The sequence below is a fragment of the Hyla sarda genome, chromosome 1 (genome assembly GCF_029499605.1).
Source record: "Hyla sarda isolate aHylSar1 chromosome 1, aHylSar1.hap1, whole genome shotgun sequence".
In the NCBI taxonomy this organism is placed as follows: domain Eukaryota; kingdom Metazoa; phylum Chordata; class Amphibia; order Anura; family Hylidae; genus Hyla; species Hyla sarda.
This window is the reverse complement of record NC_079189.1, coordinates 279,882,931-279,905,552: the sequence shown is the minus strand read 5'-3', so window position 1 is coordinate 279,905,552 and position 22,622 is coordinate 279,882,931. Positions and strand designations below refer to the sequence as shown.

The 22,622-nt window shown below is 48.8% G+C and overlaps 1 protein-coding gene across 2 annotated transcripts in view; it reads right to left on the bottom strand.

Annotated features, from left to right (window-relative positions):
* UPF1 (UPF1 RNA helicase and ATPase) overlaps positions 1–22,622 on the bottom strand; it is a 108,768-nt gene that overhangs the window by 61,144 nt on the left and 25,002 nt on the right. For both annotated transcript variants that reach the window (XM_056573160.1, XM_056573152.1), the window contains exons 2-3: positions 18,907–19,049; positions 6,144–6,233 (exon numbers count right to left, since the gene is read on the bottom strand). In XM_056573160.1, coding sequence (XP_056429135.1) covers positions 6,144–6,233; positions 18,907–19,049 — 233 coding nt within the window. The remainder of the gene's footprint in view (positions 1–6,143; positions 6,234–18,906; positions 19,050–22,622) is intronic.

Below are 22,622 nucleotides of genomic sequence, written 5' to 3'. Positions count from 1 at the left end.
GATCTAGCCGGAAAAAAACATTGTCCTGGTGGATCACCAGAAACTGAGAACGGCAGGAGAGAGCTGCCAATTCTGACACCCTCCGGATGGAGGCGATAGCAACAAGAAACGCCACTTTCCAAGAAAGGAGGTGGAGAGACACCTCTCTAAGGGGCTCAAAGGGTTCACCCTGGAGGGCACTCAGAACCAGATTCAAGTCCCAAGGGGGAGAGGGTGACTGATAAGGAACAGCATGCTCCACTCCTTGAAGGAAGGTCCGGACATGAGAATTAGAAGCCAGAGGCCACTGGAAAAGAATAGCAAGGGTCGAAACCTGACCTTTAAAGGGAACTGAGAGACAATCCCAGTTCCAAACCAGACTGCAAAAAGGAGAGAAGACGGGGAACCGAGAAGCTTACAGGAGATAAGTCCTGAGCTTCACACCAACGAAAATAAGACCGCCAAGTACGGTGGTAAATTCTTAAGAGCCCTGAGCATGGTGCGAATGACTTGGGAAGAGAACCCGCGGGCCCTCAAAACCGCGGTCAAATGCAGAGACTGTAAATTGGGGTGACAAGGAGGACCCCGAGAGCAGGTCCGGACAGAGCGGAAGGCGCAGTGGAGCGTCGTCCAGGAGCCTGACTAAGTTGGCGTACCACGACCTTCGGGGCCAATCTCTAGCTACCAGAATGGCAGGGACGTCCTTTGTTTTGAGCTTCCTCAGAACCCTGGAAAGGAGCGGAAGGGGAGGGAACAGATTGGGTAGGGCAAACGCTGCCCAAAGAATAACTAGGGCGTCCATGGCCAGAGCCTTAGGGTCCCGGGACTTGGACACAAAAGGAAGGATCATCCGATTGTGCCGGAACGCGAAGAGGTCCAGGTCCGGAAAGACCCAGAGGTCGCAGAGTTGCGCGAAGACCTCTGGATGCAGAGACCACTCGCCGGGGTCAGGTGAGGACCGACTGAGGAAGTCCGCTTCCTAGTTGAGCACCCCTGGAATGTGAATCGCCGAAATGGCTGGAACCTTGCTTTCCACCCAGATGAGAATCTTGGTCACCTCGGCCATGGCTGCCGAGCTGCGAGTGCCGCCAGTGAAGGGGAAGAAATGACCGCCCTTGGAGAAGCAGGGGGGAGCGGAGCCACCAGAGCAGAGACTGACGGACCCTGCGAGGGAGAACAATCTGACGATCGAGGGACAGAGTAGACCTGTCCCACCGAGAGAGAATCGCCAGTTGAAGAGGGCGGTAATGAAACCGGGTACGGCCTCCATAGTTGCCACCATCCGACCCAGGACTTCCACACAAGTGCGGATGGAGACTGAGACCTGGGTACGATGGGAGCGGACCCCCGACAGAAGCGCCAGACGTTTGTCCGGCGGGAGGCAAATTCCGGCAAAGGCCGTGTCGAAGCGAAGTCCCAAGAAGGTTAGAGACTGGGTAGGAGAGAGGACTGACTTGTCCCGGTTGACCATCCACCCAAAGCGATCCAGAGTGTGGAGAGAGACGTTCACATTCTCCAGAGTCTGGGCTCTGGTTGGAGCCTTGATGAGAAGATCGTCCAGGTAGGGTATCACCGAGACTCCCCTCGACCATAACAGGCCCATCACTGGCGCAATGATCTTGGTAAAGACAAAGGAGCCGTGGCCAGGCCAAAGGGGGGGGCTACGAATTGAAAATGCCCCTCCGGAACCACAAAGCAGAGGTACTGATGATGGCCTGGAAATATTGGGACATTGAGGTAGGCATCCTTGATGTCCACCGAGGAAGAAACTCCCCTTGTATATAGAAACCCTGAAACCGTTCCCCTGGAGGAACGGGAACGATAACCCCTTGGAAAAGCAGAGACTGGAGAGCCTCTCGAAATTGCGTCGCCAGAAAACGAGACCAGGGAGCCGGGGTTCGAAAAAAGCGATCCCTCGGAAGGGAGGCAAATTTGATTCGGTAACCATTGGACACTACATCCCTGACCCAAGAGTCCTAAATGTGTGAGGTCCAGAGGTCTCGAAAAAGTAAGAGATGACCTCCCACCCGAGAAAAAAAATGCGGGTGGGGGCTTCACTTCATGCAGAAGTGGGTTTGCGGTTGCCTGATTTGGGCTCCAAACGGCAGGACCGGTTGATGTCCGACTTCCAAGACGGGCGCGTCTGGAACGAGGGAGCCTTCTTGTCCCGTGAAGGCGCCTGCCCGGACCCTTTGCTGGAGCCAAAGGTCCGAAAGGAAGAGGACTTCCTTTGGGAAGTAGGGCGAGCCTTATTTTGTGGCAACAAGGAACTCTTACCTCCTGTGGCCTCAGAGATAATCTCATCAAAGCGCTTGCCAAAAAGACGGCCACCTGTAAAGGGAAGCTCAGTGAGAGACCTTTTGGAAGCAGCATCCGCATTCCAAGCTTTAAGCCACATAGAGCGGCGGAGAGCCGCTAGGTGACCCACAGCAAAGGCAGAACAATGGGCTGACTGCATGGAAGCCGTGCACAGGAAGTCTCCAGCTTTAGAACATTGGCGAGCCAGAGCAGACAGATCCTCTGGGTGGGATCCTGCTAAGATACCTTGATGGAGCTTTAGGCACCACTCCGACAGAGCCTTGGACACCCATGTCGAGGTGAAGAACAGAAGAGCCAGCTGCTTCAGAGGAAAACTTCGCTAAGGATTCTACCTTTTGTCCGTGGAATCCTTGAAGGCAGCGGCATCTGCCAGTGGCAGTGTAGTCACCTTAGAGATCCGGGAGATTGGTGGATCCACTGAGGGAGGGGAAACAACCTTAGTGACAAGGTCCTTGTCAAATGGATAACGTTCTTGAATCGTCTTGATTCCCGGGAACCTCTTGTCTGGATGTTTCCATGCAGATTCCAGAATGGCGTCAAAGTCAGCGTGAGAGCTGAACCTTTGAGGTGCTGGCTCAGCACGATGAAAGGATACTCCTGGAGTGGCATCCGAAGATCTTGGGTCCTCTAAGTGAAAGGTGTCTCTTATGGTGGTCACCAATGAGTTCACCGTTTCAACTGAATCCGAGCGGTCCTCTGAGTCAGATGCCGGCTCGGAAGCCTTGTTCACCAGGAGAATGTGAACGAGTGGAGGCAGACCTGGAGGGGGGAGACCCTGACCGGGTACGCGGCTCTGGCGTGGCGGAGGGGGGAGACCCTGACCGGGTACGCGGCTCTGGCGTGGCGGAGGGGGGAGACCCTGAGAACGTCCTCTGGAGGAGTAACGTTTGTGCCCAGATGACAGGAGGGCAGGACCCACGAGGGGGACGCCCACGGCTATCTGAAGACTCAATGGAAGAGTCAGACGAGGCACCCCTAGTACGCTTGTGAGAGTGTGACGCATGTGGAGATGAGGAGCGGGCCCTCTCAGAGGCCCTGCGCAGGGTAGACCCCTTCAAGGCGGACACCACCTCCCGGGAGGCCTCAGGCACCGAACTGGAGACTTGGGTCAAGTCAGCCATATACTGGGTCAGGGAAGAAAGAAACCCAGGCTGGTGGAGCGGCTGAATCCACCGGAACCGAAAGGGGATCAGGGGGTAACAGGGGGGCAGTGGAGATGGCAGGGCAAGTGGGTTCAGTAGAGCCAGGCATCTTGGTATTACAATGCTTACAGACAATATATGTCACTGACGTCAGGAACTTCTCACCCTAGTCCGTGTCCCCTGGCAGCTGCGGTGAGGAGAATCCGGCTCCGTGCAGCTAGAGTGACAGAAAAAGGCCAGCCAATAGCAGAGAGGGGCGTGCCTGAAGCAGAGGCACTAACTAATTGGCCCCTCCTAACTGAAAATCGCGCCCACGGCGCTGATTGGAGGCTACTTCGCGCCTCTGAAGAGCTCCGACAGCCCTGTGGGCGGAGCTACAGACTAGCCGAGAAGAAGCTGTAATGGCGCCTGCTCCTTGTCCCGAGCGCACATGTCAGCCGCATATGCGCTCGGGGGAATAGAGCGGGCGGCCTATACGCCGGCAGAGACTGCCGGAGAAAGTGAAAGTATGGCGGCGCTCAGAGCGCCCAGCCCGTACAAGCGCCGAGGCTGTCAGCCGCATATAAGGGGCTGCGGTCAAAGTAACACACAGATTACATGCCCCCTAAAATGCCACTGCTCCCCCAGAATAAAAAGTCCAGCCCCTGTATAAGCCAGCCCTATAACCTGAAAAGGTGGACCAAAAACAGTGTTTCTCCAGAGGTTGCAAGTCCGCACCTAAGGAGAAAAGGAGGAAAGTACCTACCCCAGTCAGAAGAACTTACCTAATGGAGTCTTCAGTGAAGTCTTCAGTCAGCTTTGGTCACCTGCATCACGCCTGGCTGCTATGCGCAAGCGAGGCGAGCAGGTAAATAGGGGGACCTGGACCCATGAGGTACCAACCCAGGCGCTGACCGTTGGCGAGGGGGGGGGGGGGGTGAACTGCGCATATACGCAATGTCTGTGCCCCCTTACTTGCAATGGGAAAACAGGGAACCGGAGTCCCTGAGTCCCCACCTGAAAACAGGAAAGAAAAAGGAATAAAAAACTAACACGTCCCTAACTAGAAAAACAAAAAAAAAAATCTGAAGACCTGGTCTGGAGAATTCCAGACCATGTCCACCTCCTTCAGACACTAAGCTTAAACTGATTACCTCAGGGCCTGAAGGAGAGTATATCCTGCTTGGAGGAGCAGACTTTTTTTATTACCATAGTGTCACACCTCCTAGAGACAGCAGCATACACCCACGGTCTGTGTCCCCCCAATGGAGCGATAGAGAAATTCTATTTTTCCAGAAAAAGCTTCAGGCTCCCCTTGAACTGGTGGGTGGTCCTACTCTGACAGCTATCTGTGTACAAGTGTGCATATAGAGAGACATCAATTATTGTGTAGTACGGACCACTTACATTAGGCCAGAAAGTACAGAGAATTACATGAATAAATGACAATGTTTGAACTTTTTCAACACTATATCAATCTGCTCAGTTCCTTCTGCTCTATAAACACAGTCTGCATACTGGACTGCATTTTCAACATTTAAATGGAGAAAAAAAAAAATTTCAATTAGGTTAGTATAACAATTGCTATCAGCATAAAGAGCCACTTCACGGAGCTGCAGACACTACATCACATCGCCATTCAGCATCTCACTGGCTGCAGTGCTGTCCTGCATCAGTCAGTGATTTAAAGGGGAGGAAAAAAAAAGAGCGCTTCTTGGTGTGATAAAACAGAGATAATCAGTATAAAAAGTGAAATAAGACAGCAGCTCACCAGATGCGGTTGTGTAGCGTCATACACAACAATGGTAAGCTCATCAAGAGGTAATGTATCCGCAGCCCTCCGGCTAGGCAATGTATTCAACAGGTCTAGCTTCAAGGAGAACACCGGCTCGACGTGGCGCAGGATGCAAAAGGAATGGAGATCAGATAAAATCGAGGTCATTTATTTCCCGAGATGCATCTTGGGAAATAAATGATCTCGATTTTATCGGATCTCCATTCCTTTTGTATCCTGCGCCATGTGGAGCCGGTGTTCTCCTTGAAGCCAGACCGATTGCATATCAGTGATTGGCGGAGCGTCAATGCGATTTATCGTATGCACATCCAGGAAATGCAGCATGGGCACATTAAAAATTTTTGCTGGAAACCCCCTTTAAAAGGAGAACTACTGAGTATAAAAATTGTCCTCCATACTGCCGGCAGAAAAAAAAAAAAAGATACATATCCTGCCTTCCTTCGTTCCCCCGGGGCCTCCGGTCTCCGCTGCGATCCTCTTCCTGGTTGCTGGTGGTCGGCAAGTCATATTGCACTCAGCTAATCAACGACCGACTCGGCCGGCGATAGGCTGAGCAGCAGTGTGAGAACGCTTCAAGTCACAAAATTCTTCACTATGCCAGCACCTGCTGCCGGGGCCGAAATTGTCACACTGCCGCTCAGCCTATCGCTGGCCGAGTCGGGACTTTGCTGCGGCCGGTGATTGGCTGAACGCAGTATGACTCACCGACCACCGGCAACATGGAAGAGGATCGCGGCGGAGACCGGAGCCGCGAAGGAAGGGTATGTACATCTTTATTTTTTACTGCCGGCAGTATGGGGACAATTTTTATATTCTGGAGTTCTCCTTTAAGTTTTTTTTTTTGCATTTTTGACACCTTTCTGTGAGATTTCTAAACAACTATTTTACAAGTTTTCAAATCAGATGGTCAATTTGATTTCTATACATACCTGCCAGAGGTGTTGCCACGTCCATTGCAGAACCATTTTTTACTAGTGTTACAGTAGACTACACAAGCTGGATCATGAATTCCACAATAGCTAGAGAAAAGAAATGATGTAGTTAAAATGTTTGTTTTTAATCAATTAATAGATTGTACTTCAACCCCTTAACGACCAAGCATTATTCTGTTTTTGCACTTTAGTTTTTTCTCCTCACCTTTTAAAAAGCGTAACCCTTTTAATTTTGCACATAAAAATCCATATGATTGCTTATTTATTGCGCCACCAATTGTACTTTGTAATTAGAGATGAGCGAACTTACAGTAAATTTGATTCGTCACAAACTTCTCGGCTCGGCAGTTGATGACTTTTCCTGCATAAATTAGTTCAGCTTTCAGGTGCTCCGGTGGGCTGGAAAAGGTGGATACAGTCCTAGGAGACTCTTTCCTAGGACTGTATCCACCTTTTCCAGCCCACCGGAGCACCTGAAGGCTGAACTAATTTACGCAGGATAAGTCATCAACCGCCAAGCCGAGAAGTTCGTGACGAATCGAATTTACTGTATGTTCGCTCATCTCTATTTGTAATGACAGTCATTTTACCCAAAAATCTACAGTGAAACTGGAAAAAAAGTCATTGTGCGACAAAATTTACAAAAAATAAAAAAAAATATAAAAAAAAAACTTTGTAAATTTTGGGGGCTTCTGTTTCTACACAGTAAATTTTTCGGTAAAAATGTAACTATCCTGTAGGTCCATACGATTAAAATGATACCCTACTTATATAGGTTTGATTTTGTCATACTTTTGGAAAAGAAGATTTTTGTTTACTTACCGTAAAATCTCTTTCTCAGAGGATCCATTGGAGGACACAGACCGTGGGTGTATGCTGCTGTCTCTAGGAGGTGCGACACTATGGCAATAAAAAAAGTTGGCTCCTCCGAGCAGGATATACCTGCCTTCAAGCCCTGAGCTAACCAGTTTAAGTTCCAGAGCAATAGGAGGAGACCAAAAGGTCAAAGAAAAAACCCAAAACTGTCCGAGAACCAGAAGAAAAAAAACATAACTGAACACATCCTCGGACAGAGAACCAAAAGGAAACCCCAAAAAGGGCGGGAGCTGTGTCCCCCAATGGATCCTCTGAGAAAGAGATTTTACGGTAAGTAAAACAAAAATTTCCTTTTCTCTATTGGTTCCATTGGGGGACACAGACCGTGGGACGTACCAAAGCCGTCCCTTGGGTGGGCAGATAAACAGTCAGGCAGACGGCCGAACCACTGCCGCCTGCAACACTTTACGACCCAGACTAGCATCAGCCGATGCGAAAGTATGAACTCTGTAGAACCTCGAGAAGTGTGCAAAGACGACCAGGTAGCCGCATGCAAATCTGCGAGGCCGAGGCTCTATTCTGGAGAGCCCAGGATGCCCCAACAGAACTGGTAGAATGAGCCACAACCGTGAAAGGAGGAATCTTCCCCTTACAGCGAAAGGCTTCCGAAATGGCGGACCAAATCCACCGAGAAATGGTGGCCTTGGAAGCAGGTTGTCCCTTACGACGACCTTCTGTAAGGACGAAAAAGGAATCACACAGACGAAACGAAAAAGTGATGGAGAGATAAGACCGAACAGCCTGAACTACATCCAGCTTGTGTAGTAAGCACTCCTTAGGATGAGAAGGAGCAGGACAAAAAGACGGGAGGACAATGTCCTCATTGAGATGAAAGGCCGTAGCCACCTTAGGCAAAAAGGAAGGATCTTGCCGGAAAACAACCTTGTCCTGGTGGATCACCAGAAACGGAGAAGGCAGGAGAGAGCTGCCAATTCAGACACCCTCCGGATGGAGGTGATAGCAACAAGAAACACCACTTTCCAAGAAAGGAGGCGGAGAGACACCTCTCTAAGGGGCTCAAAGGGTTCACCCTGGAGGGCACTCAGAACCAGATTTAAGTCCCAAGGGGGAGAGGGTGACTGATAAGGAGGAACAACATGCGACACTCCTTGAAGGAAGATCGGGACATGAGAATAGAAGTCAGGGGCCGCTGGAAAAGAATAGCAAGGGCCGAAACCTGACCTTTAAGGGAACTGAGAGACAACCCCAGTTCCAAACCAGACTGCAAAAAGGAGAGAAGACGGGGAACTGATAAGGTTACAGGGGATAAATCCTGAGCTTCACACCAATGAAAATAAGACCGCCAAGTACGGTGGTAAATTCTTGCGAAGACTTGACTTGAGAAGAGAACCCGTGGGCCCTCAAAACCGCAGTCTCAACCGCCACGCTGTCACATGCAGCGACTGTAAATTGGGGTGGCCAAGAGGACCTCGAGAGAGCAGGTCCGGACGGAGCGGAAGGCGCAGTGGAGAGTTGTTCAGGAGCCTGCCTACGTCTGCGTACCACAACCTTCGGAGCCAATCTGGAGCTACCAGAATGGCGGGGATGCCCTCAGTTTTGAGCTTCCTCAGAAGCCTGGGAAGGAGCGGAAACGGATAGGGCAAACCGCGCCCAAGGAATCACTAGGGTCCCCAAAGCCAGAGCTTGAGGGTCCCGGGACTTTCTTTCCGCCCAGATGAGAATCTTGGTCACCTCGGCCAAGGCTGCAGAGCTGCGAGTGCCGCCTTGACGATTTATGTACGCCACGGCCGTGGCGTTGTCCGACTGGATGCGAACAGGACGGGACTGAAGCTGGGACTCCCAATGAAGAAGACAAAGAAGAATTGCCAGTTATTCCAATATGTTTAACCAATGAGTCGTCTCTCGGGGAGACCAGAGTCCCTGAACCGTCAAATCCCTGAACACGCCGCCCCAGCCCAACAGGCTGGTATCCGTTGTAACTGCCTGCCAGTGAAGGGGAAGAAATGACCGCCCTTGGAGAAGGGGGAGCGGAGCCACCAGAGCAGAGACCGACGGACCCTGTGAGGGAGAACAATCTGACGATCGAGGGTCAGAGGAGACCTGTCCCACAGAGAGAGAATCGCCAGTTGAAGGGGGCGGTAATGAAACTGGGCAAAGGGTACGGCCTCCAAAGTTGCTACTTTCCGACCCAGGACTTTCATACAAGTGCGGATGGGGACTGACCTGGGTCCGAAGGGAGCGGACCCTGACAGAAGCGCCAGACATTTGTCCGGCGGGAGGCAATTCGGGCAGAGGCCGTGTCGAAGCGAAGTCCCAAGAAGGTTAGAGACTGGGTAGGAGAGAGGACTGACTTGTCCCGGTTGACCATCCACCCAAAGCGATCCAGAGTGTGGAGAGTGACATCCACATTCTCCAGAGTCTGGGCTCTGGTTGGAGCCTTGATGAGAAGGTCGTCCAGGTAGGTATCACTGAGACTCCCCTCGACCGTAACAGGTCTATCACTGGTGCAAGGATCTTGGTAAAGACCAGAGGAGCCGAGGCCAGACCGAAGGGGAGGGCTACGAAATGACAATGCCCCTCCGGAACCGCAAAGCGGAGGTACCGATGATGGCCTGGAAATATTGGCAAATGGAGGTAGGCATCCTTGATGTCCCCCGATGAAAGAAACTCCCCTTGTTCCAGGGACGCCACCACCGAACGGAGAGAGATTCCAATCGGAAGTGACTGATGAGAAGATGACTGTCTAGGTCTAGGATTGGTCGCACAGAACTGTCCTCCTTAGGAACCACAAAAAAGATTGGAATAGAAACCCTGGAACAGTTCCCCTGGAGGAACGGGAACAATAACCCCCTGGAGAAGCAGAGACTGGAGAGCCTCTCGAAAATTGCTTCGCCAGAGAAGGCGACCGGGGATCGAAAAAAAGCGATCCCCGGAGGGGAGGTGAATTCCATTCGGTAACCGTTTGACACCACATCCCTGACCCAAGGTCCAGATGTCTCGAAAAAGTAAGACGACCTCCCACCCGAAAAAAAGAGCCGCGGATGGGGGCTTCACTTCATGCAGAAGTGGGTTTGCGGTTGCCTGATTTGGGCGCAAAACGGCCGGACCGGTTGGAGTCTGACTTCCAAGACTGGCGCGCCCGGAATGAGGGAGCCTTCTTGTCCCGCGAAGGCGCCTGCCCGGCCCTTTGCTGGAGCCAAAGGTCCGAAAGGAAGAGGACCTCCCTTGGGAAAGGGGGGCGAGCCTTATTTTGAGGCAACAAGGAACTCTTACCTCCCATCGCCTCAGGGATAATCTCATCAAGGCGCCTGCCAAAAGGACGGCCACCCGTAAAAGGAAGCTCAGTGAGAGACCTTTTGGAAGCGGCATCCGCATTCCAAGCTTTAAGCCACATAGAGCGGCGGAGAGCCGCTAGGTGACCCACAGCAAAGGCAGAACGGGCTGACTGCATGGAAGCTGTGCACAGGAAGTCCCCAGATTTAAAGGATTGGAGAGCCAGGACAGATAGATCCTCTGGGGGGATCCCGCTAAGATATCCTGATGGAGCATTTGGCACCACTCCTACAGGGCCTTGCCCATGTCGAGGCGAAGATTGGAAGAAGGAGGAGAGCCAGCTGCTTCAGAGGCAAACTTCACTAAGGATTCTACCTTCTTGTCCGTGGAATCCTTGAAGGCAGCGGCATCTGCCAGTGGCAGTGTAGTTGCCTTAGAGATCAGGGGATCCACAGAGGGAGGGGAAACCACCTTAGTGACAAAGTCCTTGTCAAATGTATAACGTTCTTGAATAGTCTTGATTCCTGGGAACCTCTTGTCTGGTTGTTTCCATGCAGATTCCAGAATGTCGTCAAAGTCAGCGTGAGAACTGAACCTTTGAGGTGCTGGCTTAGCACGATCAAAGGATACTCCTGTAGTGACATCCGAAGATCCTGGGTCCTCTAAGTGAAAGGTGTCTCTTATGGCTGTCACCAATGAGTTCAACGTTTCAACTGAATCCGAGCGGTCCTCTGAGTCAGATGCCGGCTCGGAAGCCTCGTCTGCCAGTTCACCAGGAGAATGTGAAGAAGTAGAGGCAGTCCTGGAGGGGAGGTGACCCTGACGGGGTACGCGGCTCTGGCGTGGCAGAGCGGCGACTCCGAGAACGTCCTCCGGAGGAGCGACGTTTGTGGCCAGATGACGGGGGGGGGGGACCCACGAGGGGAACGTCCACGTCTATCTGAACACTCAATGGAAGAGTCAGACGAGGCACCCCTAGTACGCTTGTGAGAGCGTGAAGTATGTGGAGACGAGGAGCGGGCCCTCTCAGAGGCCCTGCGCAAGGAAGACCCCCACAAGGCGGACACCACTTCCTGGGAGGCCTCAGCCAACAAACGGGAGACTTGGGTCAAGTCGGCCATATACTGGGTCTGGGAAGAAACCCAGGCTGGTGGAGCGGCTGAATCCACCGGAACTGAAAGGGCATCAGGGGGTACCAGGGGGTCTGGGAGAGCAGTGGAGCAGGCAGGGCAAGTGGGCTCGGCAGAGCCAGGCATCTTGGTATTACAGTGCTTACAGACGAAATAAGTCACTGATGTTCCAGGTTTCTGTTTAGAGGGAGGAACAGCTCTGGGTACGGACATAATGAGAACCGAGATAAGGACTTTCTCACCCTAGTCTGTGTCCCCAGGCAGCTGCAGTGAGGAGAACTCGGCTCCATGCAGCTAGAGTGCCAGCCAATAGGGAGAGAGGGGCGTGCCTGAAGCAGAGGCACTAACTAATTTGGCCCCTCCTAACTGAAAATCGCGCCCACGGCGCTGATTGGAGGTTACTTCGCGTCTCTGAAGAGCTCCGACCGCCCTGTGGGCGGAGCTATAGACTGCCGAGAAGAAGCTGTAATGGCGCCCACTCCTTGTCCCGAGCGCACATGTCAGCCACACGTGCTCGGGGGAATAAAGCGGGCGGCCAATACGCCGGCAGAGACTGCCGGAGAAAATGAAAGTAAGCCGGCACTGAGAGCGTCCGGCCCGAACCGGCGCCGCGGCTGTCAGCCGCATATAAGGCGCTGTCGGAGAAGTGAGAGTAAGCCGGCGCTGAGAGCTCCCGGCCTGTACCAGCGCCGCGGCTGACGGACGCATATAAGGCGCTGCAGACATAGTCGCAAGAAGTGCACACACAAACACAGTGAAGTGCCTGATGTAAAAAATAGATTACATGCCCCCTGAAATGCCACTGCTCCCCAGAATAAAATTCCAGCCCCTGTATAAGCCAGCCCTATAACCTGAAAGTGGGCCAAAAACAGGTGGTCTCCAGAGGTTGCAAGTCCGTACCCAAGGAGAAAAGGGAGGAAAGTACTTACCTCAGTCAGAAGAACTTACCTAATTGAGTCTTCAGTGAAGTCTTCAGTCAGCTTTAGTTACCTGCATCACGCCTGGCTGCTATGCGCGAGCGATTCGAGCAGGGAGATAGGGGGACCCGGACCCATGAGGTACCAACCCAGGTGCTGACCGTTGGCGAGGGGGGGGGAGGGGTGACCAGTGCATATACGCAATGTCTGTGCCCCCTTACTCGCAATGGGGAAACAGGGAACCGGAATCCCTGAGTCCCCACCTGAAAACAGGAAAGAAAAAGGAATAAAAAATTTACACGTCCCTAACTAGGAAAACAAAAAATCAGAAGACCTGGTCTGGAGAATTCCAGACCATGTCCACCTCCTTCAGACACTAATCTTAAACTGATTAGCTCAGGGCCTGAAGGTGGGTATATCCGGTTGGGAGGAGCCGACTTTTTTTTTTATTGCCATAGTGTCACACCTCCTAGAGACAGCAGCATACACCCAAGGTCTGTGTCCTCCAATGGAGCTGAGAGAAAAAACAACTACATGCACGAAAATAACACTTAAAAATTGTCCTCTTCTGACCCCTATAATTTTTTTTTTCAAGTACAGGTTAGTATAAGGGATAATTTTTTCGCCGTGATCTGAAGTTTTAAATCGGTACTATTTGTTTTGATCGGACTTTTATTCGCTTTTTATTCCTTTGACCGTGGTGTAATTAACAATATATTTTTATAGTTCGGACATTTACGCACGTGGCGATACCACATATGTGTATTTTTATTATGTTTACATATTTTTTTATATGTAATTTGGGAAAAGGTGATTTAAACTTTTAATAAGGAAGGGGTTAATGTGTGTGCTTTTAAACTTTTCTAAAAATTTTTTTTTTACTTTTAGTCCCTTTTGGGGACTTTTAGGAGGAATCATTTGATTCCTCATACAGATCAATATGGTTCCATAGAACCCCACTGATCTGTGTGCTCTTCACTCAATTGATAAAGCCTGGTCCTGCCAGGCGATCCACTCCATTGGATGGAATAAAGGCACCGCTGCTGTCGGCAGCGATCTAAAGGGTTAATAGCTGGCCGCATGTCTGCTATTAATGCCGGCCCCCAGCTACAGGAGTCAGCCGGGGACCGGCCGGTGTGACGCAGGTCGCCACTATCCTGATGCGCCGATATCAGTCTTCTGAACCTGTTCTACTTGCGCATTCTGGGGCCTGCGTGTCGCACTGATCAGCTGAGTCCAGTGTCACGTAAAGGGCCTGGGCCCAGCCTTCTCGCTGCTGCGCAGGCCCATTATTTGATACCAAGCTCAGCATATTAGCAGCCGAGGCAGGACATCAATGCAGCCGGCGATAAGCTGATCAGTGTGACATGTCGGGCTCCAGGATGTGGAAGACCAGACACACAAGACAGAATAGCGATATCGGCGTACCGGTGGAACGACGGAAAGGGCGTTAAAGGGGTACTCCACTGAAGAATTATTTTCAAATCAATTGGTTCCAGAAAGTTAAACAGATTTGTAAGTTACTTAGTTGCTGTTATAATCCACAGGAAGGTCTTTACTTTTTGAATTTCCATTCTGTCTGACCACAGTGCTCTCTAACGACATCTATGTACATGTCAGGAACTGTCTGGAGTAGGAGCAAACCCCATAGAAAACCTATCCTGCTCTAAACAGTTCCTGACATGGAAAGAGGTGTCAGCAGAGAGCACTGTGGTGACAGAAATTAAATTCAAAAAGAAAAGAACTTTCTGCGGATCATAAGAGCAGCTGATAAGTAACATTTTTAATAGAAGGGATTTACAAATCTAACTTTCTGGCACCAGTTTATTTAACCCCTTAAGGACGCAGGACGTACTCAAACGTCCCCTTTTCCGAGTCCTTAAGGACTCAGGACGTTTGAGTACGTCCTGTCAAATCCCGGCCCCCCGCCGCTAGCCGGAGGGGAGCCGGTGCCCGATGCCTGCTGAAATCGTTCAGCAGGCATCGGGGCATATCGCCCAGGGGGGTCATTATGCCCCCCCATGTCGGCGATGGCCGCAGATCGCTGGACAATTCAGTCCAGCGATCTGCGGCAGATTCCGGGTCAATCGGGTCTCCAGTGACCCGGTGACCCGGAATTACAGGCTGTTCGGGGCCGTCTCCGACGGCCCCGAACAGCCAGAGCCTGCAGGGGTGAGGTGGCACTGGTGCCACCTCACGATCGCCCTGATTCGTCGGCCGGATTACCGGCCGACCAATCAGGGCGCCTGCTGCGGGTGTCACTCCCGCAACCCGCTCCGCCCCTCTTCCGGAGGACGTGAGCGGGTGCGGGACGTGCACCCCGGGTGCTGGGGACCCTGATCCCCGGCGTCAATGTTGGGATCGGGGCCCCAGGAGCAGCGGCGGCGGCGAGGGACTGACCTGTGCGGCGAGGATCGTTGGAGGTGAGTGACAGCCTCCTGCTGTTGCTTAGCAACAGCTCCCAGCATGCAAAAAGGGCATGCTGGGAGCTGTAGTTATGCAACAGCAGGAGGCAGACCACCACAACTCCCAGCATTCCCTTATGGGCATGCTGGGACTTGTAGTTTTGCAACAGCTGGAGGCACATTTTTTCTATGGAAAAGTGTACCTTCAGCTGTTGTGTAACTACAACTCCCAGCTTGCACCAACAGCTAAAGTGCATGCTGGGAGTTGTAGTAGTGCATCTGCTGGTTGCATAACTGCAACTCCCAGCATGCCTGTTGGCTGTCGGTGACTGCTGGGAGTTGTAGTTTTGCAACAGCTGAAGGCACACTGAGTTATGTAGCAAACCAGTGTGTCTCCAGCTGTTGCATAACTACAGTCCCCAGCATCCCCAGCCAAAGTAGTATGCCTCCAGCTGTTGCATAACTACAAGACCCAGCATGCCCTTCCGCTGTCCGTACATGCTGGGGGTTGTAGCTTTTGCAACAGCTGAAGGCACACTGGTTGCAAAACACTGAGTTTGTTACCAAACTCTGTGTTTCACAACCAGTGTGCCTCCAGCTGTTGCAAAACTACAACTCCCAGCATGCACTGATAGACCGTACATGCTGGGAGTTGTAGTTTTGCAACAGCTGGATGTTCCCCCCCCCAATGTGAATGTACAGGGTACACTCACATGGGCGGAGGATTACAGTAAGTATCCAGCTGCAAGTTTGATGTGCGGCAAAATTTCTGCCGCAGCTCAAACTGCCAGCGAGAAACTACTGTGAACCCCCGCCCGTGCGACTGTACCCTAAAAACACTACACTAACACACAATAAAAAGTAAAAAACACTACGTATACACATACCCCTATACAACCCCCCTCCCCTCCCCAATAAAAATGAAAGCGTCTGGTACGCCACTGTTTCCAAAACGGAGCCTCCAGCGGTTGCAAAACAACTACTCCCAGTATTGCCAGATAGCCACTGACTGTCCAGGCATGCTGGGAGTTTTACAACAGCTGGAGGCACCCTGTTTGGGAATCACTGGTGTAGAATACCCCTATGTCCACCCCTATGCAATCCCTAATTTAGGCCTCAAATGCGCATGGCGCTCTCACTTTGGAGCCCTGTCGTATTTCAAGGCAACAGTTTAGGGTCACATATGGGGTATCGCCGTACTCGGGAGAAATTGTGTTACAAATTTTGGGGGGTATTTTCTGCTTTTACCCTTTTTAAAAATTTAAAATTTTTGGGAAAAGAGGCATTTTAGGTAAATTTTTTTTTATTTTTTTTACATATGCAAAAGTCGTGAAACACCTGTGGGGTATAAAGGTTCACTTAACCCCTTGTTACGTTCCCCGAGGGGTCTAGTTTCCAAAATGGTATGCCATGTTTTTTTTTTTTGCTGTCCTGGCACCATAGGGGCTTCCTAAATGCGGCATGCCAAATGTGACTCCTTCTCCTCTGAGACCTGTAGTGCGCCAGCAGAGCACTTTTCACCCCCATATGGGGCGTTTTCTGAATCGGGAGAAATTGGGCTTCAAATTTTGGGCGGTATTTTCTGCTTTAACCCTTTGTAAAAATGTAAATTTTTTGGGAAACCAAGCATTTTAGGTAAAATTTTTTTTTTTTTACATATGCAAAAGTTGTGAAACCCCTGTGGGGTATTAAGGTTCACTTTACCCCTTGTTACGTTCCCCAAGGGGTCTCGTTTCCAAAATGGTATGCCATGTGGGGTTTTTTGCTGTCCTGGCACCATAGGGGCTTCCTAAATGCGGCAGGCCCCCAGAGCAAAATTTCCTTCAAAAAAGCCAAATGTGACTCCTTCTCTTCTGAGACCTGTAGTGCGCCAGCAGAGCACTTTTCACCCCCATATGGGGTGTTTTCTGAATCGGGAGAAATTGGGCTTCAAATTTTGGGGGGTATTTTCTGCTTTAACCCTTTGTAAAAATGTAAATTTTTTGGGAAACCAAGCATTTTAGGGATTTTTTTTTTTTTTTTTTTTTTACGTATGCAAAAGTTGTGAATCACCTGTGGGGTATTAAGGTTTACTTTACCCCTTGTTATGTTCCCCGAGGGGTCTAGTTTCCAAAATGGTATGCAATGTGTTTTTTGTTGCTGTTCTGGCACCATAGGGGCTTCCTAAATGTGACATGCCCCCCAAAAACCATTTGTCGCTCCTTCCCTTCTGAGCCCTCTACTGCGCCCGCCGAACAATTAACATAGACGTATGAGGTATGTGCTTACTCGAGAGAAATTGGGTTTCAAATACAAGTAAAAATTTTCTCCTTTTTACCCCTTGCAAAAATTCAAAAATTGGGTCTACAAAAACATGCGAGTGTAAAAAATGAAGATTGTGAATTTTCTCCTTCACTTTGCTGCTATTCCTGTGAAACACCTAAAGGGTTAAAACGCTGACTGAATGTCATTTTGAATACTTTGGGGGGTGCAGTTTTTATAATGGGGTCATTTATGGGGTATTTCTAATATGAAGGCCCTTCAAATCCACTTCAAACCTGAACTGGTCCCTGAAAAAAAGCGAGTTTCAAAATTTTGTGAAAAATTAGAAAATTGCTGCGGAACTTTGAAGCCCTCTGGTGTCTTCCAAAAGTAAAAACTCATCAATTTTATGATGCAAATATAAAGTAGACATATTGTATATGTGAATAAAAAAAAAATTATTTTGAATATCCATTTTCCTTACAAGCAGAGAGCTTCAAAGTTAGAAAAATGCTAAATTTTCAAATTTTTCATCAAATTTTGGGATTTTTCACCAAGAAAGGATGCAAGTTACCACAAAATGTTACCACTAAGTTAAAGTAGAATATGTCACGAAAAAACAATCTCGGAATCAGATTGATAACTAAAAGCATTCCAGAGTTATAAATGTTTAAAGTGACAGTGGTCAGAATTGCAAAAAATGGCTGAGTCCTTAAGGTGAAAAAGGGCTCAGTCCTTAAGGGGTTAAAAATAAATGTTTTCCAGTGGAGTACCCCTTTCAAGTTTTTTATTCTTCTTTTGGAAGTCCGAATAAAATGGATAGGAAAAAAGTTTCAGCTGAGTTCTCCTTTAACAGGTCAAACTATTAAGCACGCGGCAATACCAAATATATATATTTTTTATGTATTTTTTGGGAGGAGGGGGAAAAAAAAATGGGAAAAATGTTTTGATTCGATTTATTATTAGGGATGGGGCTTATGTAATTTTAAAAGCATTATTTCTTATTTTACAATTTTTAAGTCCTTATAGGAGACTTTGATATGCAATTATTATACTGCATTCACTGTATAATGCTATGCCTATGGCATAGTATTGTACAGTGTGATCAGCGATCCACTGATACAGCCTAGCAAAGCCAGGCATCAGGTATCTCATAATCCTTTCATATCAGCCAATTTACACTTTGGCCCAGATTTATCCAAGCTGTAAAAGACAAACTTCATTTCATTTTACCAGAGTTATTAACATAAATAAATGCAGAGTCCTGACTGGTTGCTATGCACAACAAAGAATTTTACTATTTGACAGTTTTTTATTATCTCCAACAACCCAGATGTATTCATCTGTTGGAGACAAAATCTGATGGGATTTAGCCATAGTAACCAATCACAACTCAGCTTCATTTTAATAGAGCTTGCTATGGGTACCCTCACACTGCTGTCGAACTCCGCTATTAGGAAGGGATTTGGCAATTTCCATTGTGCTTCATTCAGTTTCAATGTCCGTTCAGCACTTTTTTCTCTTGCACTGAACGGACACTGAACAGGATGGATTTGGACGGTGTTTGAAAGTAGCCTAAAGATGATGTTCAGGATTAGAAAACAGCGCTTATTTCTGCGCCACACCTGTAAGTTCTGTTTTTTTTTTTTTGTAAATCACTGGATAACCCCTTTAAGCTAATAAAACTGAGCTATGACTGATTGCTATTGGGGAAAAAAAAAAAAAAAAACAACACCATATTTTGTCTCCAACACAGATACATCTGAGCTATTGGAGGAGACATTCACATAAGTCTTGTTTAGACATTTGCTAAAGTGTGAGGATATATTTAATAGGTTCCAATGCCTTTTCAGATTTAGGCTTCCACCATTTTCTAATTCACACCGTGAAGTAGTACGTGAAGAGCTATTCTAAACCATGTGTTGTGATGTGTATACAGAGGGCACATTAGACCAACCTGCAGGCATGCACTGGAAGATCCTTTGTGTAATACGTATCTTCTTCATCTTCTTCAAAATTCAGCTCACCCAGCAATTGACTTGTTTTCCCCACACCATCATCCACTGTGCCATTCTGAAGAATACCGTCAGGGCCATTTACCTACAAGTAATATGAACAGATCTATAAATCTATGCAAAAATGTGTACATTTATCTACACAAATATTTCTCAGATTCTGTACAGGCAGCTGATGAATGGATATTTAAGTTAGAAACATTTATAAAGGCACATGTATGTCAAGATGTCTGGGCTAGGAGTATGGAATAGGCTCAAGGCCTGAGCCAGCTTCATAAATGGTGGGTACCGGCCGTGTTATATAGCTGACACCTGCCTACATCAGCCAGGATTGGCAATAACTCTTATCTTAGCCCTGGGGTGTGGAATTTTTTTTTTAAAACTACTTGTCCAAGGGACTAAAACAGAACAATTTACTTGTCCCTCACAACTATCCACTTGTCCTGGTACAAAAAATAATTTCAATCAAAAGTGTGTAAATAAAGTCTTTATTAATAGAAACTTAATAGGAAGACCAGTATGTCACCCATTAGGTGGATAGGGCCCCAGATAAGCAAGTCTGCCCCATTAAGCATGTATTCCCCTTCAGGAAGGTATGTTCCTTTATAAAGGTAGGTACGTCCCTTCATCAGGTAGGTAGACAGGTAGGGGTCCCCTAGTAAGTAAATAATGCCCCGGATAGATATGTCCCCCATTAGGTAGAGCTCCCCCATATGTAGACAGGTCCCCAGATATGACGCCCATCAGGTAGGGCTCCCCAGTAGGTACACAGGCCCCCAGATAGATATGAAACCTCATCAGATAGGGCTTCCCAGTATCTATCTCGGGCCTGTGTACCTACTGGGGAGCCCTACCTGATGGGGCTTCATATCTATATGGGGGCCTGTGTACCTACTGGGGTTTCATATCTATATGGGGGCCTGTGTACCTACTGGGGAGCCCTACCTGATGGGGTTTTATATCTATATGGGGGGCCTGTCTACCTACTGGGGAGCCCTACCTGATGGGGTTTCATATCTATATGGGGCCTGTCTACCTACTGGGGAGCACTACCTGATGATTAAGTAGGGCTTCCCAGTATCTAGAAACGCCCCTAGATAGATATGACCCGCGACAGGTAGCGCTCCCATTTAAACAATTATACAACCTGTCAGTGTTCTTCAACCAGGGTGCCTCCAGCTGTTGCTGAAGGCTGTCTGGGCATGCTTGGAGTTGTAGTTTTGCAACAGCTGGAGGCACCATGGTTGGGATGCACTGCCCTAAGCAGATAGGTTAGCCCCTAGTGGTCCTCCCTTATGTAGCAAGTAGCCACGTTTGAGTAGGTAACTCACTTCTACTTACATCTTCCTGTTCCCTACAGGGACTTCCTGTGGGAGGTGCGCACGGCAATTGACATCGCAAGTGCCACGCACGAGGTCAGCGACCCAGCGTCCTGCACAGCACGTTCGATTAAGTCACTCACCGTGCGCACCTCTGCCAGGAAGGTCCACTATAGGTTGCATCATGCAGCTGCGGTGTATAGCAGTTTAATGACAGGGCAAGACAAACATAATATTTATGTTTTCTCCATTTGAAATAACATTGTGATTTTTATCACTTGGTCAGCACTTTGCCCCTCAGCTCAGCCCTATATAAAATTAGCAGGAAGCTGCACAGGGCCCCTTCCTTTCTGGCAGCCTCCCAGTCTGACTGGGAGCACATGGTAAGTGAGCTTTTACACCTTTTTCACACTGGTGTGGTGCTTTGCGGTGTCCAGTGCTGCCGCTGCACAGTGTCTGTGGGGATGCGCGGCCCTGGGACTGGTGTGAGTGGCATTGGGGCTCTGCCAGTGGGTCGCTCCCCCTGTGGGCACTGGTGTTGCACCGAGGGGGGGGGGGATACCATTTTATGCTAGAGATGTTAGGGATCCGTGACATGGCTAGCAGGCTTGCACTTCATGATCATAAAGTACACTAACGACCTGTTTAATATATGTTGCTGAGAAGCCTTAAATTATTGTGCATGTTGTGGATGTGCGACCAAGTCTGTTTTCTCTATTTAAATAATATACAGGTTTCAGAATATGGTGGCGGGGGAACCCCCCCCCCACCCCCCTTTTCCAATTATATTGAAGACCCGTCTAGAAAATAAACAGGATTTTATGCAAACATAGAAATCCTCTTTAGTTATAGGGAAATTAAAAGCACCCAGAGTATATTTCTGTTCCATGAGACCATGAATACTGTCAGGACTATAGGACAAAGATTTTCTTCTGATATATCGCAACAGCAATTTTTTATTTTATTTTATTTTGAAGGCCAGACTCCTCTTCTCTGGTGCCAATCCCTTCACACGTCACCTCAAGATGTATCGTAGATATGTCGATGATGTGTTTGTCATGTGGAGTGGCACTAGAGAGGAATTTGACTCTTTCATGAGCTACCTCAACAATCAGAACCATGTGAATATGTTCTTCACTGGCCAATTTGGTGACACCCATATGGATTTCCTAGATGTGAGTATAGACGTTTTAGATGGTATAATCACCACTTCAGGCTATAGAAGAGATAGCCCAAAACTCTTTGCTACATTATGATAATTTGCATTTGTCCCATGTCAAAAATGCCATCCCTTATAGTCAGATGGTCACCTGCGTAGGGGAAATCATAATTTTTACACTTTCTTAAAACAAGCTGAAGATCTTAAAAATCGCCTAGTCGTCAGAGGGTATCTCCCATGTCTAATTGACTCAGCGTAGATTGAGCAAAAAAATGTAATAGAAACTATTGATCAGCAAGTGTCGGAGAAGAGATTTTGAAAGAGAAAAAGCTATTTACCTTCACATTTAGGAACACTCCTTTAAATCTGATCATAAAAAAATTTGATAAGATATTGGTTTATGATTAAAATTGACCCTGATTTGAGTAAAGTGGCATATAAGAAAACAATAGTATTGTTCAAGAGAACTGGTGCCATAGGGGACTACCTTAACCTCCCTGGCAGTATGATTCTGTCTGGAAATTTGTACCAAAAGCGGTACAATTTTTTGCACTGAATTTCACATTCCCCCCCCCGCCCATTTCACATCTCCCCCGTCACATTCTTCCCCCCTTGTCACATCCCCCCCCCTTGTCACATTCTCCCCCTTCATGTTACATTCCCCTCCCCCTTGTCACATTCTTCCCCCCTTGTCACATCCCCCCGTAACATTCTCCCCCTTCATGTTACATTCCCCTCCCCCTTGTCACATCCCCCCCCCCCTGTCAAATTCCCCCCTTTGTCACATTCTCCCCCCCCCCCCCTTGTCACCTTGTCCTGCTACAGTATACACTGGGTTTGCCGGGCAGATTTCAAACCTAGTGTATTTGCTGCAGAACAAGCCCTTTCCCCTTCAGCCAATCACTGGCTTTACACCACTGCGGCCTGTGATTGGCTGAAAAGGGAAAGGTCCTGCAAGATGAATAGTGAAGAGAGCAGGGACCAGAGCGCACGGAAGGCAACGACATCTGCAGGGACCGGGACAAGGTAAGCAAAAGTTTTTTTTTATTTTACATTTAGCTCAGTGTTTTTCTAACAGGGTGCCTCCAGCTGTTGTAAAACTACTACTCCCAGCATGCACGGACAGCCTTTGGCTGTTCGGGCATGCTGAGAGTTGTAGTTTTGCAACAGCTGGAGGCCC